This window comes from Heterodontus francisci, chromosome 20, assembly GCF_036365525.1.
Source record: "Heterodontus francisci isolate sHetFra1 chromosome 20, sHetFra1.hap1, whole genome shotgun sequence".
Taxonomy (NCBI): Eukaryota; Metazoa; Chordata; class Chondrichthyes; order Heterodontiformes; family Heterodontidae; genus Heterodontus; species Heterodontus francisci.
Genome location: NC_090390.1, coordinates 77,910,247 through 77,930,513, shown reverse-complemented (window position 1 = coordinate 77,930,513; position 20,267 = coordinate 77,910,247). Strand labels below are relative to the sequence as shown.

Sequence of the window (20,267 nt, the reverse complement as noted above, 5' to 3'; positions counted from 1 at the left end):
CTCACCCGGCTTCCCCAGGCTACTGTTGACTAAATCCCATATCTTCATGTGTGTAACATGCATATCATGCAGAATTATATGTCATTCTTGAGCACATAATTTCCGAGGACACTTCAGTGCAGTACTGAGGGAGTGCTGCACTGACAGAGGTGTCGTCATTTGGATGAGGCCCTGTCTGCCCTCTCAGGTGGACGTAAGAATTATTTGTAAGAAGAGTTCTCCTGGTGTCCTGGCAAGTATTCACCCCTTGACCAACATCACTCAAGCATTTTACATGGTGATTATCCCATTGCTGTGATTATGTTGTGAGCAAATTGGCTGCCTTGTTTCTTACTTTACAAGGGGTTACACTTCAAATATAATAAAACAAAGACAAAATACTGCAGATGCTGGAACTCCAAAATAAAAACAGAAAAACGCTGGAAACACATGCAATACCTGCCCTTTCAGTTCCCCCTTTGCCATCGTTCAGGTCCCCAAAAAACCACTTCTGGCTGAAACAACAATTTACTTGTACTTCTTCCAACTTGGTAGACTCTATTCATTGCTCATGATGTGGTCTACTCAAACACAGATTGGGCAATTGCTTTGCTGAACATCTCCATTTAGTCCGTAAGCGTGACCCTGAGCTGCCGGTCACTTGCCATTTTAGTTCTCCGTTGAGCTCCCACTCTGACCTCTGTCCTCAGCCTCCTACACTATTCCAGTCAAGCTCAAGGTAAGCTCGAGGAGCAGCACCTCAACTTTCAATTACATACTTCACAGCCTTTCAGCCTCAACAATTGAGTTTGAAAACTTTAGGTCATAACCACCGCTCCCACTTTCTCAGGCAGCAAGTGGTGCCAATGGTTCTAATGTTACCATTTACACCTCCTCGAGACCATTTTTTGTTTCTTTATTTGTCCCATTATCACCCCCTATTGCCTGGCACCGTCATCCCTTTTGTCATTTAATCAGTCCTGCTCTCCGCCCTATCATAATTTGTCTTTATTTTTTCCACTGCCCACCCGCCCCTCCCTCCTCACTCCCCCTTTTACCCTGGCTTTGCACTTGCTCATAAACTGTAAAATTTCTAACTTTTTCCAGTTCTGATGAAAGGAGATCAACCTGAAACGTTAGCTCTGTTCCTCTCTCCGAGACGCTAACTGAACTGCAGAGCATTTCCAACATTTTTCGTTTTTACTTAACTGCCTGTAAAGTGCTTTGGATGTCGTGAGGTTCTGAAGGGCGCTATATGAATGCACGTATTTCTCTCTTTATTCAATTTTGTTAATGATGTTCTTGCAACTGCCACATGTAAATATAGCATCTCACCATGCAGTTCAGAAAAAGCCAGCTCCGCTGCGTCTTTGCACCTCTGATGGCCAATTGCCAATGCTGGGAAACTGATGACAGACCCACACTGATCCTCATATATGTTCTTATGCTGGAATAACCCCAATAAATTGCATACCTGCAGCTGTTTACCAGATCCTTAGCTTTATCGAGGTTTGCATTCGACACTACCACTGTGCTTGGATCTGTGATGTTGAAAAAGTGCTTTAGCCTGCCCACAAAAGTGGTCTGATCCCAGCGTGGAGCATCAATGTTAAACTTAGTGAGGTCCACTGTGCTTCCTGTCATCTTGGTGCTTTCAAAACCTAAAAGAGAAAATGTGGCCTTTTTTTAATACCTCTTATCTTAATAACACTCACATCAGTTAAAAGTGGTACATCTATCAGGTTGTTATTAGAAAGAGGGTTGTTCTATCCGGAAGGAATGGCCATTAAGTTTCTGAATCACCAGATTGATCATAAATATCTTTTTCCCTCACTACATCTGCAGATCAAGAAGTCATCAAAGGGATCTACGGTAATTACACTGCCCACTGTGGACCTGAGTAATGTTGATCAGTAGGGTCCGAGGTTTGTACCCAGTCTGTCCTGGGTTAGTTGTTACAATGAAAATTCAGGATTGGAGGGAGTGGGCGAGAGGAAGGTGGCAGAAAGGATATCAGAATCAATTGCTCACAGCTATCCAGTGAGCTTTGCTGCACACCCCTCAAGAAGAAAACTGCACAACAACAATCAATACCTAATTTCATACTGAACATCAGCTACTTGGGTGGAAGGTAAGGAAAGACTTGCATTTATATAGTGTCTTTCACAATTTCTGGATGTCCCAAAGTGCTTTACAGCCAATAAATAATATAATAAAAGCAAAATACTGCAGATACTGGAAATCAGAAATAAAAAGAAGAAATGCTGGAAATACTCAGCAGGTCTGACAGCATCTGTGGAGAGAGAAGCAGAGTTAGCGTTTCAGGTCAGCGACCCTTCTTCAGAACTGGCAAAGGTTAGAAATGTAATAGGTTTTAAGCAAATAAAGTGGGGGTGGGGCAAGAGATAACAAAAGGGAAGGTGTTGATAGGACAGCGAGTCACAGAGAATAACTGACCAGAAGGTCATGGTGCAAAAGCAAACAGTATGTTAATGGTGTGCTGAAAGACAAAGCGTTAGTGCAGAGAGGGTGTTAATTGACAGAAAAATGAACAGCCCTGGCCCAAAGCACAAACATGAAAACAAAATGAAGAAACAAACAGCCAATGTACTTTTGAAGTGTAGTCACTATTGTGATATAGGAAATGCAGCAGCCAATTTGCATGCAAACAGCAATGTGATAATGGCCAGATAATTTGTTTTTTTTAAAAAAGTGATGTTGGTTGAAGGATAAAAATTGGTCGAGACACCGGGGAGAACTCCCCTGGTCTTCTAATAGTGCCATGGCATCCTGAGAAAGCAGACTTTTCCCAGATCTTTGTGGGTTAGTGCACTCAGATTTCCCTCCACTTCCCTGGGAACCAGTTTCCTTTAAACTACATCTCCCCAGGCAGCTCCACCAGTGATTAGGAACTCACCACATAGGTAAGTATGTAACATGGACCTGCACTCTGTGGATTCGTACATTAGTGCACCAACACATAATCAAATTGCAAAAAAATCAATTTCAGTGAAGTTGCTGTCAGCAGTTACCACAGTACAAGTGCTCACCTGTACCTCCCATGCAATTTTCTGCTGTTCTTTTTTGTATTTCCCTACATGTTCAGTCTGTAGCTTCATCAAGCTTGCTGAGACTCAACAGCAGGTCCAGTCATTCTGTGCCACCGAGGGAAGGGACATTAACCTCTACCCCATCAGATTACATGCCTTCCTCCAAAAGATCATTATTGACTGGGGAAAGTTCTGCCTTTATAGACAGTGCTTAGCAACATGAGGAATGTTAGTAATGCAACATGACGATTCAGGCGTCCAATATCAGCACGTATCACTCTCATTTAGAGCTGAATTTAGAAGCAGAGGAAAGCTCCCTTAATTGAGTCCTGATAATAGTCCAGGAAAGCAACTCTGCTTCCTCAGCCATGGCTGCACCGATATGATCATAAGACCGAGGAGCAGGAGTAGGCCGTCCGGCCCCTCGAGCCTGCTCCGCCATTCAATAAGATCATGGCTGATCTTTTCATGGACTCAGATCCACTTACCCGCGCTCTCACCGTATCCCTTAATTCCTTTATTGTTCAAAAAGATATCTACCTTAGCTTTAAAAACGTTTACTGAAGAAGCGTCAACTACTTCACTGGGCAAGGAATTCCATAGATTAACAACCCTCTGGGTGAAGAAGTTCCTTCTTAATTCAGTCCTAAATCTGCTCCCTCTAATCTTGAGGCTATGCCCTCTTGTCCTAGCTTCACCTGCCAGTGGAAACATCCTCTCTACTTGTATCTTATCTATTCCCTTCATAATTTTATATGTTTCTATAAGATCGCCCCTCATTCTTCTGAATTCCAATGAATATAATCCCAATCTACTCAGTCTCTCCTCATAAGCCAACCCCCTCAACTCCAGAATCAACCTAGTGAACCTCCTCTGCACCCTCTCCAGTGCCAGTACATCCTTTCTCAAGTAAGGAGACCAAAACTGCACACAGTACTCCAGGTGCGGCCTCACCAGTACCTTATACAGCTGCAACATAACCTCTCTGCTTTTAAACTCAATCCCTTTAGCAATGAAGGACAAAATTCCATTTGCCTTCCTAATTACTTGCTGTACCTGCAGACCAACCTTCTGCGATTCATGCACAAGGACACCCAGGTCCCTCTGCATAGCAGCATGCTGCAACTTTTTACCATTCAAGTAATAATCCTTTTTACTGTTACTCCTACCGAAATGAATGACTTCACATTTATTAGCATTGTATTCCATCTGCCAGACTTTTGCCCACTCAATCAATGTATCTATGTTCCTCTGCAAAGTTTCACAGTCATCTGCACACATTGATCTGCCACTCATCTTAGTGTCATCTGCAAACTTTGAGAACCTACACGTGGTCCCCAACTCCAAATCATCTATATAAATTGTAAATAATTGCGGTCCCAACACCGATCCCTGAGGCACACCACTAGTGACTGATTGCCAACCAGAATAGCACTCATTTATCCCCACTCTCTGCTTCCTGTTAGTCAACCAATCCTCTATCCATGCTAATACTTTACCCCTAACGCCATGCATCCTTATCTTATGCAGCAGCCTCTTGTGCGGCACCTTGTCGAAGGCCTTTTGGAAATCTAGGTACACCACATCCACTGGGTCCCCATTGTCCACCTTGCTCGTAATGTCATCAGAGAATTCCAAAAGATTTGTCAAGCATGACCTGCCCTTCATGAACCCATGCTGCGTCTGCCCAACGGGACAATTTCTATCGAGATGCCCTGCTATTTCTTCCTTGATAATAGACTCAAGCATCTTCCCCACTACAGAGGTTAAGCTAACCGGTCTATAATTCCCCATCTTTTGTCTACCTCCCTTTTTAAACAGTGGCGTCACATCTGCTGTTTTCCAATCTGCTGGGACTACCCCAGAGTCCAGTGAATTTTGGAAAATTACTGCCAGTGCACCTGCTATTTCTCCCGCCATCTCTTTTAGTACCCGGGATGCATTCCATCAGGGCCAGGAGACTTATCAATCCTTAGCTCCATTAGCTTGCCCAACAATACCTCTTCCGTAATAATGATTTTTTCCAGGTCCTCACCTACGTTCGTCTCTTTGTCAATTACTGGCATGTTATTAATGTCCTCCACTGTGAAGACCGATACAAAATACCTGTTCAATGCCTCGGCCATTTCATCATATCCCGTAACTAAATTCCCCTTCTCATCCTCTAAAAGGACCAATGTTTACTTTAGCCACTCTTTTTCGTTTTATATATTTATAGAAACTTTTGCTATCTGTCTTTATATTCTGTGCTAGTTTTTTCTCATGTTCTATCTTACTTTTCTTTATAGCTCTTTTTGTGGCTTTCTGTTGACCTTTGAAGTTTTCCCAATCTTCCAGTTTCATGCTGTTTTTGGCCACTTTGTATGCCTTCTCTTTCAATTTGATAGCCTCCCTTATTTCTTTAGACACCCATGGCAGATTACCCCTTTTCTTTCAGTCCTTCCTTTTCACTGGAATATACTTTTGCTGAGCACTTCGAAAAATTGCTTTGAAAGTCCTCCACTGCTCGTCAACTGTCCCACCATAAAATCTTTGTTTCCAGTCTACTTTAGCCAAGTCCTCCCTCATTCTATTGTAGTCCCCCTTGTTCAAGCGCAGGACCCTGGTATTGGATTTTATCTTCACACTCTCCATCTGTGTTCTAAATTCAACCATACTGTGATCACTCCTTCCAAGAGGATCCCTAACTATGAGGTCATTAATTATTCCTGTCTCATTACACAGGACTAGATCTAGGATAGCTTGCTCCCTCGTCGGTTCCATTACATACTGTTCAAGAAAGCTATCACGGATACACTCAACGAACTCCTCCTCAAGGCTACCCTGACTGAGCTGGTTCGACCAATCTACATGTAGATTAAAATCCCCCATGATAATTGCCGTACCATTTTTACAGGCATTAGTTATTTCTTTGTTTATTGCCTGCCCTAATGTGATGTTATTATTTGGTGGTCTATAGACTACGCCTATCAATGACTTTTTCTTCTTAGAGTTTCTAATTTCCACCCAAATGGATTCAACCTCATTCTCCATAGAACCGATATCATCTCTCAGCACCGCCCTGATGTCGTCCTTGAATATCAGAGCTACACCACCTTCCTGTCTGTCCTTCCGAATAGTCTGGTACCCCTGGATATTTAACTCCCAGTCGTGACCAACCTGTAACCATGTCTCCGTAATGGCTACCAAATCATATTCATTCGCGATGATTTGTGCCGTTAACTCATCAACCTTGTTACGAATGCTATGAGCATTCAGGTAAAGTGCCTTTATGCTAGCTTTCTTACCCTCATGATTTCCAACATCTCTAATAATAACTCCTGAGTTATCCTTCCTTTCTGCTTCTTTCATAGTCTGCCTTGAACTTAAACCCTCCTGCACACATGTTAACCTGCTGCTTACCTTTTTATTTACCATCATACTCCCTGTCGTTTTCGCTTTCCCTTCCCCCCGACTCTTTCTTTTTCTCACACCAACAATCCTGTGGCCTCTCAATGAGATTACCAATTTAATGTCAAAGTACTGCTGATTTTAGCTGTGGGTTTATTGCAACTAAAAACATAGAATGATAAAATTTGTATTTCTTCCCCCCACTTTGCCTCCATCCCAATGCTTTTCCAGAGTAGGGTGTTTTGCCTCAGATCGGAATTGCCAGGGTGGCACAGTGGCGCAGTGGTTAGCACCGCAGCCTCACAGCTCCAGCGACCCGGGTTCAATTCTGGGTACTACCTGTGTGGAGTTTGCAAGTTCTCCCTGTGTCTGCGTGGGTTTTCTCCGGGTGCTCCGGTTTCCTCCCACAAGCCAAAAGACTTGCAGGTTGGTAGGTAAATTGGCCATTATAAATTGCCCCTAGTATAGGTAGGTGGTAGGGAAATATAGGGACAGGTGGGGATGTGGTAGGAATATGGGATTAGTGTAGGATTAGTATAAATGGGTGGTTGATGGTCAGCACAGACTCGGTGGGCCGAAGGGCCTGTTTCAGTGCTGTATCTCTAAAACTAAAACTAAAACTTATGAAATTGTGAAGGTGTGGTCAATCACTCCATGCACCATTGCTAAGGGCAGCTTTTCAGCAGGATTGTAGATTGTTGAATGTGCCACCTGTGCCACTGCATCGCTGCATTCCAATTTCTGTCGCCCCATTATTAGCAGCCATGCCTTCAACTGCGTAGGCCCTGAGCTCTGGAATTCTCTCCTTAAACCTCTATACCTCTCTCTCCTTTACAATGCTCCTTAAAACCTACCACTTTGACCAAGCTTTTGGTCACCTGTCCTAATATCTCCTTTGTTGGATAATGCTCCTGTGAAGTGCCGTGGGACGTTGTCAGACAATAGTGACTACACTTCAAAAAGTACAGAATTGATTGCAAAGCACTTTGGAACATTCCAAGGACATAAAGCATGCTATGTAAATGCATGTCTTTCTTTTTATGCGGATCGGTGTCAAATTTTGTTGGATAATGCTCCCGTGAAGCGCCTTGGGAAGTTTTACTAAGTTAAAGCTGCAATATAAATGTAAGTTGCTGTTGTTGTTGTATTGGTGCAACTAATTCCTTGCTCTCTGATTATCATCTCCCCTGTCCCACCACCACCTCAAGCCCCCTTCCCATCATGCAGCATGTCTTCCCTACCTTGTACTGTTTCAGACAACTTGACCAAGGCAGCAATGATTGGAATAGGAGTGCAAGCCAGGTATTTTGACCCATGGTAAAATGCATTAATGCATTAGGTCACCACTTGGATGAGGTAGCATAGGCTTCCTGGCGGTGCCCATGAGAAACCATATTCCAGCATAAGTCACTGACATCAGGGTAGGAGAAGTTAGTAGATGAAATGGGGGTGCGGCACTAAAAATGGCGCTGACCATATCTAGTCTGATTAATAGTGCCATGAAAACTATCGATTGCCGTAAAAAGCCATCTGGTTCACTAATGTCCTTTAGGGAAGGAAATCTTCCATCCTTACCTGGTCTGGCCTACATGTGACTCCAGACCCATAGCAATGTGGTTGACTCTTAACTGCCCTCTGAAATGGCCCAGCAAGCCACTCAGTTGTCAAGGGCAATTAGGGATGGGCAACAAATGCTGGCCTTGCCAGCGATGCCCACATCCTACAAAAGAATTTAAAAAAAATAGGAACAGGAGTGGCCATTCAGCCCCTCGAGCCTGCTGCACCATTCAATAAAATAATGGTTGATCTGTTTCTTAACTCGCTTCACCTGCCTTGGCTCCATATCCTTTTAAATCCTTGGCTAGCAAAAATCTATTGATCTCAGATTTAAAATTATTAATTGAGCTAGTATCTACTGTTTTTTGTGGAAGAGTGTTCCACACTTCTATCACCCTTTGATTGAAGAAGTGTTTCCTAACTTCTCTCCTGAATGGCCAGGCTTTGATTTTAAGGTTATGTCCCCTTGTCCTAGACTTCCCCACCAGCAGAAAATATTTCTCTCGATCTACTTAAGCAATTCTTTTCAAAATCCTAAAAAGTTCAATCAACAGCAGAGGCTCTGGAGGAGTATAGAAAGGGTAGAAGGGTACTTAAAGAAGTAATTAGGAGAGCGACGAGGGGGCGTGAAAAAACACTGGTGGGCAAGATAAAGGAAAATCCCAAGGTGTTTTATAAGTATATTAAGGGCAACAGGATAACCAGGCAAAGAATAGGGCCCATTAAGGACCAAAGTAGCAATCTGTGTGTGGAGCCAGAGGATGTCGGTGAGGTTTTAAATGATTACTTTTCATCTGTGTTCATGATGGAGAAGGATGATGTAGATGTAGCAATCAGGGAGGGGGATTGTGATATACTAGAACATATTAGCATTGAAAGGGAGGAGGTATTAGCAGTTTTAGCGGGCTTAAAGATGGATAAATCCCCAGGCCCAGATGAGATGTATCCCAGGCTGTTATGTGAGGCAAAGGAGGAGATAGCAGGGGCTCTGACACAAATTTTCATACCCTCTCTGGCCACAGGAAAAGTGCCAGAGGACTGGAGGACAGTGAATGTGGTACCATTATTCAAGAAGGGTAGTGGGGATAAACCAAGTAATTACAGGCCAGTGAGTCTAACATCAGAGGTAGGGAAACTATTGGAAAAAATTCTGAGGGACAGGATTAATCTCCACTTGGAGAAGCAAGGATTAATCAAGGATAGTCAGCATGGCTTTGTCAGTGGGAGATCATGTCTAACAAATTTGATTGAATTTTTCGAGGAGTTGACTAGATGTGGAGATGAGGGTAAAGCAGTTGATGTAGTCTACATGGACTTCAGTAAGGCTTTTGATAAGGTCCCGCATGGGAGATTGGTCAAGAAGGTAAGAGCCCATGGGATCCAGGGCAATTTGGCAAAGTGGATCCAAAGTTGGCTTAGTGGCAGGAGGCAAAGGGTGATGGTCAAGGGTTGTTTTTGCGATTGGAAGTCTGTGACCAGTGGTGTACCGCAGGGATCGGTGCTGGGACCCTTGACGTTTGCAGTGTACATTAATGATTTAGACGTGAATATAGGAGGTATGATCAGTAAGTTTGCAGATGACATGAAAATTAGTGGTGTTGTAAATAGTGAGGAGGAAAGCCTTAGATTACAGGACGATATAGATACAGGGCAGTGGCAAATGGAATTTCATCCTGAGAAGTGTGAGGTGATGCATTTTGGGAGGACTAACAAGGCAAGGGATTATACAAAGGATGGTAGGACCCTAGGAAGTACTGAAGGTCAGAGGGATCTTGGTGTACTTGTCCATAGATCACTGAAGGCAGCAGCACAGGTAGATAAGGTGATTAGGAAGGCATATGGGATACTTGCCTTTATTAGCCGAGGCATAGAATATAAGAGCAGGGAGGTTATGATGGAGCTGTATAAAATGCTAGTTTGGCCATAGCTGGAGTACTGTGTACAGTTCTGGTCGCCACACTATAAGAAGGATGTGATTGCACTGGAGAGGGTGCAGAGGAGATTCACCAAAATGTTGCCTGAGCTGGAGCATTTCAGCTATGAAGAGAGACTGAATAGGCTAGGGTTGCTTTCCTTAGAGCAGAGAAGGCAACCGGGAGGGACCTTATTGAGGTATACAAAATTATGAGCGGATTAGATAGGAAGAAATGTTTTCTCTTAGCGGAGGGGTCAATAACCAGGGGGCATAGAGGGGATTTGAGGAAAACATTTTTCACCCAGAGGGTGGTTGGAATCTGGAACACACTGCCTGAAGGAGCAGTGGAGGCAGGAACCCTCACAACATTTAAGAAGTATTTAGATGAGCACTTGAAACGCCATAGCATATAAGTCTATGGGCCAAGTGCTGGAAAATGGTATTAGAATAGATCGGCTTGATGATGGGTGTGGACACGGTGGGCTAAAGGGCCTGTTTCTGTGCTGTGTAACTCTATTACTCTAAATTACTACTCTATTACACTCTTTAACCTCCTATATTCTGAGAACTACAAGCCGAGGTGTATTGGTAAACAGACTTCCAAGGGGTCTTTTGCATGATGCCATTCTGAGTCAAGAAAGTGCACAATTTACAAGATTCATTCTGAAAAATACCATCAGTTCAATGAAATATTATATGGGCACTTGAAACATAACAGATGGTTGGTATAGAGTTGCAAAGACAGTAATTCAATCGAGCAGTTCTGATTGTCTCATAAAAAGTTTATGAACATTACTTGAGATTGAAATGTATCGTCTGAGATCGAGAGGCTGCCAACTCTTCATCAAACTTTGTAGTTTAAAAAAAAATCACATTGGACTTCTTAAAAAGTGGCAAATACGTTGTGCGCTGTGCGAGTTATAGCTTAAAGACAATGGAGCTTAAAAACAGGTGGCCTTGTTTAACCTGATTTTTTGATGAAAATATTTACATTATGAATTTTCTTTTTAGTTCTATTGATTCATTCTAGAACTATAGGTGCCTGTTCTGGCTCAGTTGGTAGCAAGACCTGCTTCTGAGGCAGAAGGTTGTGGGTTCAAGTCCCACTCCAAACTGACACTTCACTGTAATTCCCCATCTGTCCTCTCAGGTGGATGGGAAAGATCCCATGGCATCACTATTGAGGATACAAATAACATCCCAGTATTAGCTGTAAGTCAGGAAATGGAAGGGAGGGAGGAACTCCGGAAAATTACAATCACCAGGGAAGTAGTACTGAACAAATTGTTGGAGCTGCGGGCTGACAAGTCCCTGGGTCCTGATGGACTTCATCCTAGGGTGTTAAAAGAAGTGGCTAGTGAGATAGTTGATGTGTTAGTTTTAATTTTCCAAAATTTCCTAAATTCGGGGAAGGTTCTGTTAGATTGGAAAATAGCGAATGTAACTCCTTTATTCAAAAAGGGAGGGAGACAGAAAGCAGGAAACTACAGGCCAGTTAGCTTAACATCGGTCTTAGAGAAAATGTTAGAAGCTATTATGAAAGACGTTATAGCAGGGCATTTAGAAATATTCAAGGTAATCAGGCAGAGTCAACATGGTTTTGTGAAAGGGAAATCATGTTTAACCAATTTATTGGAGTTCTTTGAGGGAGTTACATGTGCTGTGGATAAATTGGAACCGATGGATGTATTGTACTTAGATTTCCAGAAGGCATTTGATAAGGTGCCACATCAAAGGTTATTGCAGAAAATAAAAAGCTCATGGTGTAGGAGGTAACATATTGTCATGGACAGAAGATTGGTTAGCTAACAGGAAACAGAGAGTAGGCATAAATGGGTCATTTTCTGGTTGGCAAGATGTGACGAGTGGTATGCCACAGGGGCTGTGCTGGGGCCTTAACCTTTTACAATTTATATAAATGACTTGGATGAAAAGACCGATGGTATGGTTGCTAAATTTACTGATGACACAAAGATAGGTAGGAAAGTAACTTGTGAAGAGGACATAAGGAGGCTACAAAGGGATATAGGTAGGTTCAGTGAGTAGGCAAAGACCTGGCAAATGGAGTATAATGTGGGAAAGTGGGAAATTGTCCACTTTGGCAGGAAGAATAAAAAGGAAGCATATTATCTGAATGGCGAGAGATTGCAGAGCTCTGAGATACAGAGGGATCTGGGTGTCCTAGTGCATGAATCGCAAAAGGTTAGTATGCAGGTACAGCACGTAATTAGGAAAGCTAATAGAATGTTATTGTTTACAGCGAGGGGAATTGAATACAAAAGTAGGGACGCTATGCTTCAGCTATACAGGGCATTGGTGAGATCACATCTGGAGTACTGTGTATAGTACTGGTCTCCTTAATTAAGGATGTAAATGCGTTGAAGGCAGTACAGAGAAGGTTTACTAGGCTTATACCTGAAATGGGCAGGCTGTCGTACGAGGAAAGATTGGACAGGTTAGGCTTGGAATTTAGAAGAGTAAGAGGTGACTTGATTGAAACATATAAGATCCTGAGAGGTCTTAGGGTGGATGTGGAAAGGATGTTTCCCCTTGTGGGAGAATCTGGAACTAGGGGTCACTGTTAAAAAATAAGGGGTTGCCAATTTAAGATGGAGATGAGGAAAAAGTTTTTCTCTCAGGGGGTCATGAGTCTTTGGAATTCTCTTCCTCAAAAGGCAGTGTAAGTAGAGTCTTTGAATATTTTTAAGGCAGAGGTAGATAGATTCTTGATAAGCAAGGAGGTGAAAGGTTATCGGGGGTAGGTGGAAATGTGGAGTAATCAGTTTAGACATGAATTTATTGAATAGCCGAGCAGGCTCGAAGGGGCGAGTGGCCTACTCCTGCTCCTAATTCATATGTTCATATGTATGTTTGTGTCATTTGAAGAAAAGCAAGGGAGTTGTCCTAGTGTGATGGCCAACATTTATCATTCAAACAACATCAATTAAAACAGATTATCTGGCCATTATCACATTGCTACAAATTGGTTGCCATGTTCCCTACTTTACAACAGTGACTACACTTCAAGAGTACTTTGTGGCATCTTATGGTTGTGAAAGGTGCCATATAAATGCGACCCTTTCTTCAGAACAAGACATATACTGATCTATTCAGAAGAAACCACCCCCTCACCAACCTCGCAGCTAACAAACAAATACAAAAGTTAACAAGTGACAGCAAAATACCGCAGATGTTGGAAATCTGAAATAAAAACAGAAAGAACATAAGAACATAAGAAATAGGAGCAGGAGGAGTAGGCCATTCCGCCCCTCAAGCCTGCCCCATCATTCAATAAGATCATGGCTGATCTGCCCCAGACCTCAACTCCTCTTTCGTGCTAGCTCCTCATAGCCCTCAACTCCCCAATATTTCAAAAATCTGTTTACCTCCTCTTTAAATACTTTCAGTGATCTAGCCTCCACAACTCTCTGGGGTAGAGAATTCCAGATATTCACTACCCTCTGACAAAGAAATTCCTTCGCATCTCAATTTTAAATGAGTGTCCCCTTATTCTGTAACTATGTCCCCTAGTTCGAGATTCCCCCACTAGCGGAAACATCTTCTCAACATCTACCGTCAAGCCCCCTCAGAATCTTGTACGTTTCCATAAAATCACCCCTCATTTTTGTAAACTCTAATGAATAAAGGCCTAACCTGTTTAGCTGTTCTTGATAAGTCAACCCATTCATCCCAGGAATCAGCCTCGTGAATCTCTTTTGAACTGCCTTGAAAGACACTATATCCTTTCTTAAATACGGGGACCAAAACGGTACACAGTACTCCAGGTGCGGCCTCACCAACATCCTGTACAGTTGTAACAAGACTTCCCTATTTTTAAACTCCAACCCCCTAGCAATAAAGACCAAAATTCCATTTGCCTTCTTAATTACTTGCTGCACCTGCATGCTAACTTTTTGTGTTTCATGCACAAGAGCACCCAGATCCCTCTGTGCTGCACTTTTTTGGAGTCTCTCTCCATTTAAATAATAGTCTGCCTTTTGATTTTTCCTACCAAAATGCATGACCTCACACTTTCCTACATTAAACTCCATCTGCCAAGTTTTTGCCCACTCACTCACTATATCCCCTTGTAGATTCCTTTTGTCGTCATCACAACATGCCCTCTCATCTATTTTTGTATCATCAACAAATTTGGACCTATTATACTCTGCCCCTTCCTCCAAGTCATTAATATAGTGATGGAAATACTCAGCAGGTCTGGCAGCATCTGTGGAGAGAGAAGCGGAGTTTACCTTTCAGGTTTGTGACCTGCGAATTGGAGTTCTGATGAAAGGTCACAGACTTGAAACGTTAACTCTGCTTCTCTCTCCACAACTGCTGCCAGACCTGCTGAGTATTTCCAGCACTTTCTTGTTTGAACCTTGTTAATTTTTGAAATAAAAACAGAGATTAGATTTTTTTTGTAAACAATGTGGAACAGGCTCCCTGCAAAAACAAATAATGCTAGGCCAACTCACTTGGTTTGAAAAAAACAATGGTTTAATATCTGCTCAATAGACTTGAACTTTAAAAGGATAAATAGAGATGATTAAATACTCAGTAGAACGCTACAGTTCCTGTGCTACTGGAAGTGTCATCCGTGACATGCAAGTTGTCATGTTAGATTGATATCTTTGGTATCTGGGACATTGGTATTTGAATAGTTTAAACCATTCACCTGAATTTCCTCTCTGTAATTCCGAGCAGAGGCATCAATCTGTTTTGATAGCAGAGAGGAGTTTTAGACAAATGCATTTAACAAGAATTTATCTCCTTGGATTTTTCGCCTAGATAGTCATCTCCCTACAGAGATGAAACTCATTGGATTTAGTCCAATAGAGTGCAAACCATGTGTGGTTTGTTGGATGAAATGGACTTAGCTCATATTAATAATTAATAATCAAAAATTAATTAATATGTGCTGCACAGTATTACAAGCAATACATATAAGGTAGATATATGTGAAGAACACATACAGCTAATGGAATATTTTTATCCCAAAGTTAAAATGAATGCCAGCAATCATGTGATTAATCATTATACTTCAGAGAATCACTAACACCAAGTGTTAAAATGCATTTTTTTCAGTTTTTAATTGAGAAACATCAATATTTTTTCTGCTTGAGTTGATCACATTATTGAAATCAATCAGAGTAGCGCATGACTCTTAAACTGGGGAATCAGCCATTTTGAGTAGGATCTCTTCCATCTGAACATTATGTTGTGTTCTTGTGATAAAAAAAACAACAGGGCAGGAAATACAAAAGTAAGTTTTTTTGAAAAAAGAATACTTCTCCGTTTATCTTGGCAGGTTGATGATGAACATAAGCCAGATTGTTGCACATGTTTGGAGAGACAGGGACAGGGGCGAAGGGGAGACAAGAAAAGAAAGACTGAATGATCAAAACGTACGATGAATCCATCAAATATACACCTGAATGTAATCTCTTGCAAATTCAATTAAAGTTCAATATTGTCGATAGGGGAGGGAGAAAGAGCTATTTCAGTGATGAAGGGAAGGATTCCTGTGTTTGCTATTTGTAGCAGTCATAAACCTGCATTTTAACTTACATGTTTATACTTTCACCATAATTATCTAAAAAAGGAAATCTCTCCGTGTTGCTGGTGAAATTAAGAGGTAGATACCTACAAAATAACTGCTTCTTACCAGCGCCCTTTTATATTTTATGTTCCATATTCTTTTCTACTTTTACCAACACAGGTGGTGTCTTGCACTGTCAATCTTGCCATGACATCTCCATGTTAAAGTGTGAAGTTTAAATATAAAGTTAAAGATTTTGGCTCTTATAAAGGATAAAAGTTTTATTATAAAATTGCAGGAAAAAATAAACATGCGTGACTGAAAATATGCAGCTACTTTATCTCAATGGCCAACTTAAGACGTAAACAAAGGAGTTGGGAAAATTGGCAAAGATTTGGGCACGATTTTAACTCTGTGTAAGTGGAGAGGTTTTGAATGAGTTAAAATCTTGCCCATTGACTTTGAGTGCCAGGTACATTCTGTTTTCTCTGACCAACATTCGCAGAATGAATTACCAGTTCCTAACAAATTGTACGAACAGGAAAATAACTACCATCTGCACAATGTCTTCTTTTGTGCACATTGAGATGCATTGGATTTTCATGCTTGACAGCATTTGTGATTGTGCTCTATTCAGTTCTCTCTCACACCAGACGAGATTATCTTATCACTCAGACATTCTTAGTTGTACTAGAAGACAGGGCATGAACAAAGACTCCACGTTGAGGCTAACAACAAATGTTATTTAAAGGAATATTATGTAGGGAAGCATGCTGGAAAAGTTCATCCACCTTCCAAAAAGCTTGGTATGCTTTACATTAAAACTTATCCTGCACGTCAGAGGTGCCACTTATTAAGATCATTCTTGTGTGTCCCCAAACTTTCACACATTTAACTGACTACCACTGAGCCCTGACAAAGATGGACCAAATTACAATGCAATGGTCAGTTGGTATAGTTATTTAAATCCGCTGGTTGCTTTGCACCAGCATTCAGAAGTTCGAAAAGGTCCTAAAAGGGCTTCCCCTCAGAGGTTAGGTTCCCATGACAGTCAGTGCAGTTGGACTATGAAATCGGCCAACTTTTAGGAGGCTTTAAAAAAAAAAATCACAGTTTTGTGGGTTCTTCTCAATGGCAGGGCAAATGCACTAGATGTGGTGGAAATGAGCTGTACATATCAGGAAGTTCATCGCATCAACCTGATTTTCTGATCAATGCCAAGCAGATGATTTCAGTTTGGCATCACATTCCCCAGCATGAGTGACAACCTTCTGAACAGGAAGAATGGGTAGGGAGGGTTGTTGAAGGAGGACAAGGGAAAGTGTTTTAAGTTGTGAGTATCTAATACCTTTTATTTATCAATTTTTAGCCCATCCAGTGTCTCAACTGCCTCCTCTTTCACTATGATTTGGGCAGCAGCATCTTCCTTGGTAAAGACAGATGCAAAGTACTCATTTAGTACCTCAGCCATGCCCCTGCCTCCATGCATAAATCCCCTGTTAGTTCCCTAATCGGCCCCACTCCTCCTTTTACCATCCTTTTACTATTGATATGCCTTTTGAAGACTTTTGGATTCCCTTTTATGTTAATTGCCAGTCTCTGCTCATACTCTCTCTTTGCTTCTCTTATTTGCTTTTTCAGTTCCGTTCTGAACCTTTTATATTCAGCTGGTTCTCAACTGTATTATCCATCTGACATCTGTCATATGCACTCTTTTTCTGCTTCAGCCTACTCTCTATCTCTTTCATCATCCAGGGAAATCTGGATCTGTTTGCCCTACCTTTCCTGTTGTGGGAATGTACCTCGAGTGTACCCAAACTATCTCCTCTTTAAAGGCAGCCCATTGTTCCGTTACAATTTTGCCTGCCAATCTTTGATTCCAATTTACCTGAGCCAGATCTGTTCTCACCCCATTGAAGTTGGCCCTCTCCCAATTAATGATTTTTATTCTGCAATGCTCCTTGTCCTTATCCATAGCCAACCTAAACCTTATGACTACTGTCCCCTAAATGTTCCCCTACTGACAGTTGATCCACTTGACCCACCTCATTCCCCAGAACCAGATCCAACAAAGCCTCCTTCCTCATTGGACTGGAAACATATTGATGTAGAAAATTCTCCTGAACACACTCTAGAAACTCTTGCCCTCTCTGCCCTTTATATTATTACCATTGCAGTCTATATTAGGATAATTAAAGTCCCCATTATAACTACGCTATAATTCTCATACCTCTCTATAATTTCCTTACAAATTTGTTCCTCTATATCTTTCCCACTAGTTGGTGGCCTAGAGAATACACCCAGCAATGTAATGATACCTCTATTGTTCCTTAGCTCTAACCAAATAGATTTTGTCCTTGACCTTCCAGGACATCCTCTCTCTCCAGCACTGTAATGTTCTCCTTAATCAATACTGCTACCCCTCCTCCTTTCTTTCCTTCCCTTTCTTTCCTGAACATCTTGCATCCAGCAATATTTAGTGCCCACTCCTGCCCTTTTTTTGAGCCAGGTATCAGTTATCGCCATTCATATTTTCACGTGGCTATTAGCACCTGCAGTTTACCAACCCATTTACCACACCCTACGCATTCACGTACATGCACAGTAAACATAATTTAGATCTTATTGCATTCCCTTTTACTCTGTTTTCTACTCTAATGCTATTTGTCTCTCTGTGCACCTTGGTTTTCTTCTCTAATATTACCTCCTGGTTCCCACACACCTGCCAAGTTAGTTTAAACCCTCCCCAAAAGCACTAGTAAATCACCAAACAAGGACATGGATCCCAGCTTTGTTCGGGTGCACAGGTCAATACAGGTCCCACCTCCCCCAGAATTGGTCCAATGTCCTGGGAATCTAAAGCCCTCCCTGCTGCCCCATCTCTCCAGCCATGCATTCATCTGCTCTATCCTCCTACACTCACTTGCACCAGGGTAACTGGAGTTTAGGCTCCTGCAGTTCACATTGCTAAGCTCCAGCCTTCTTGGAACTTTAACTGGCATAGGATGCATGTATATGCAAAGCTCTCGACCAGTGTTAGAAGTTTAAATAAGGTGATGGTGGAGGGGTTAGGGGAGGAAAAATCCCTGCTCTCCATACATGCAATAAGCTAGTTTTTTTTTGAAAAACTGGTAGTTTCAAACTACTACTACTAAGGGAGTCGCTCAGTCTCTCTAAACTTCACTCTGAAGTCAGGTTAAGACCAGATATGACTGTGAACGTTCAGCATTGGTGCAAAGTAGAAACTGTTTCACACCAACACTAAACAAAGCAAAAAGTAGAAAAGAGTAACTAGTGCCTCATGTGTAAATAAGATGTAATATCTCACCGGCCTACCCTAGCTACATATGTTGCCATAAATTTAAAAGAAACATGATACCCCTCCCCCCCGCCCCCATCAAAACTTATGTATTTACGGGACTGTTAATGGCCATCAATATGCAAGACTCCTCATATATTTTGTAATCTTTGACAAACCGCTTCCTACAACTGGACAGCTTACAAATTGTAATACTGATTACTCATAAAACACACACATAGATTGCACAAACAGCAGTTACCAGAAAGAAACAAAATCATGTTATTTCATATAATTTTCCCTGAAATATTTTCAAATAAAAGGAACATATGACCCTACTTGTACACTCTTGCCTCTGTGTCAGACGTAAAAATCCAGGCTAACACTAATGGAGTGCTGCACTGTCAGAGGTGCCGTCTTTTGGATGAGACGTTAAACCAAGGTCCCAACTGCCCTCTCGGGTGGACATAACAGGTCCCACGGCACTACTTTGAAGAAGAGCAGGGGAGTTCTCCCCAGTGTCCTGGCCAATATTTATCCCTCAACCAATATCACTATGGGGCATACATTTAAAGTGATTGGTAGAAAAATTAGAGAGGAGATAAGGAAAAACTTTTTACCCAGAGGGTGGTGATGGTCTGGAACTCACTGCCTGAAAGGGTAGTTGAGGCAGAGACCCTCAACTCATTCAAAAGGAGTCTGATATGCACCTCAAGTGATGTAAACTGCAGGGCTACGGATCAAATGCTGGAAAGTGGGACTAGAATAGGTGGATCGTTTTTTGGCCGGCACAGACACGATCAGCCAAGTGGCCTCTTTCTGTGCCTTAAACATTCTATGATTCTATCACTAAAACAAATTATCCGGTCATTATCACATTTCAGCTTGTGGGAGCTTGCTGTGTACAAATTGACTGCCGCATTTCCGACATTGCAACAGTGACGACACTTCCAAAGTACTATATTGGCTGTAAAGCGCTTTGGGACATCTTGAGGTCATGGAAGGCGCTATATAAATGCAAGTCTTTCTTTTGACAAGTGGCAATTAATTGTCATTAAAGTCAAGTAGCCGCATGGCTTTGATTAAAAAGACTTGCATTTAGCCTTGCATTCATTATATGCCACCGGTAGAACAGAATATAGTTCTGGAATTGTGATGGACTCTGCAATTATTAAGTCCTTTTAAATTGTAATTAGGCAACTAAAAAACAGCAAATGGAGAAAAGTGTTTTGACACGAGTACAAGGTAAAACAGTGGCAACTGCAGGAGCAGCAGCAATGCAGGAATCTAAATCACTACAGGGACAATACTGTATATTGAAAGAGTCAAAATAGCAAGAAAACTGCAACACAGTTACTATCATACCTGGAAAGTTACAATCTCTTTATTTGCTACAGCCCAAAAAGAAAGTATCAACTTGACTGTTCTCCCGTCCTGGCGACACGTTTCCGTCCAATCAGCGCCCGCGGAGCCGATCACCGCCTACCGTCACCGCTCCCCCCCGAGACGTCATCACTTTGAGCGAAGGTTTGACGG

The 20,267-nt window shown here is 41.9% G+C and overlaps 1 protein-coding gene across 2 annotated transcripts in view; it reads right to left on the bottom strand.

The window, feature by feature from the left end:
• Nucleotides 1–20,213, bottom strand: part of sfxn2 (sideroflexin 2) — an 86,190-nt gene extending 65,977 nt beyond the window's left edge. For both annotated transcript variants that reach the window (XM_068053066.1, XM_068053067.1), the window contains exons 1-2: nucleotides 20,097–20,213; nucleotides 1,454–1,640 (exon numbers count right to left, since the gene is read on the bottom strand). In XM_068053066.1, coding sequence (XP_067909167.1) covers nucleotides 1,454–1,623 — 170 coding nt within the window. In that variant the 5' untranslated portion in view covers nucleotides 1,624–1,640; nucleotides 20,097–20,213. The remainder of the gene's footprint in view (nucleotides 1–1,453; nucleotides 1,641–20,096) is intronic.
• Between the last annotated feature and the right edge of the window lie 54 nt (nucleotides 20,214–20,267).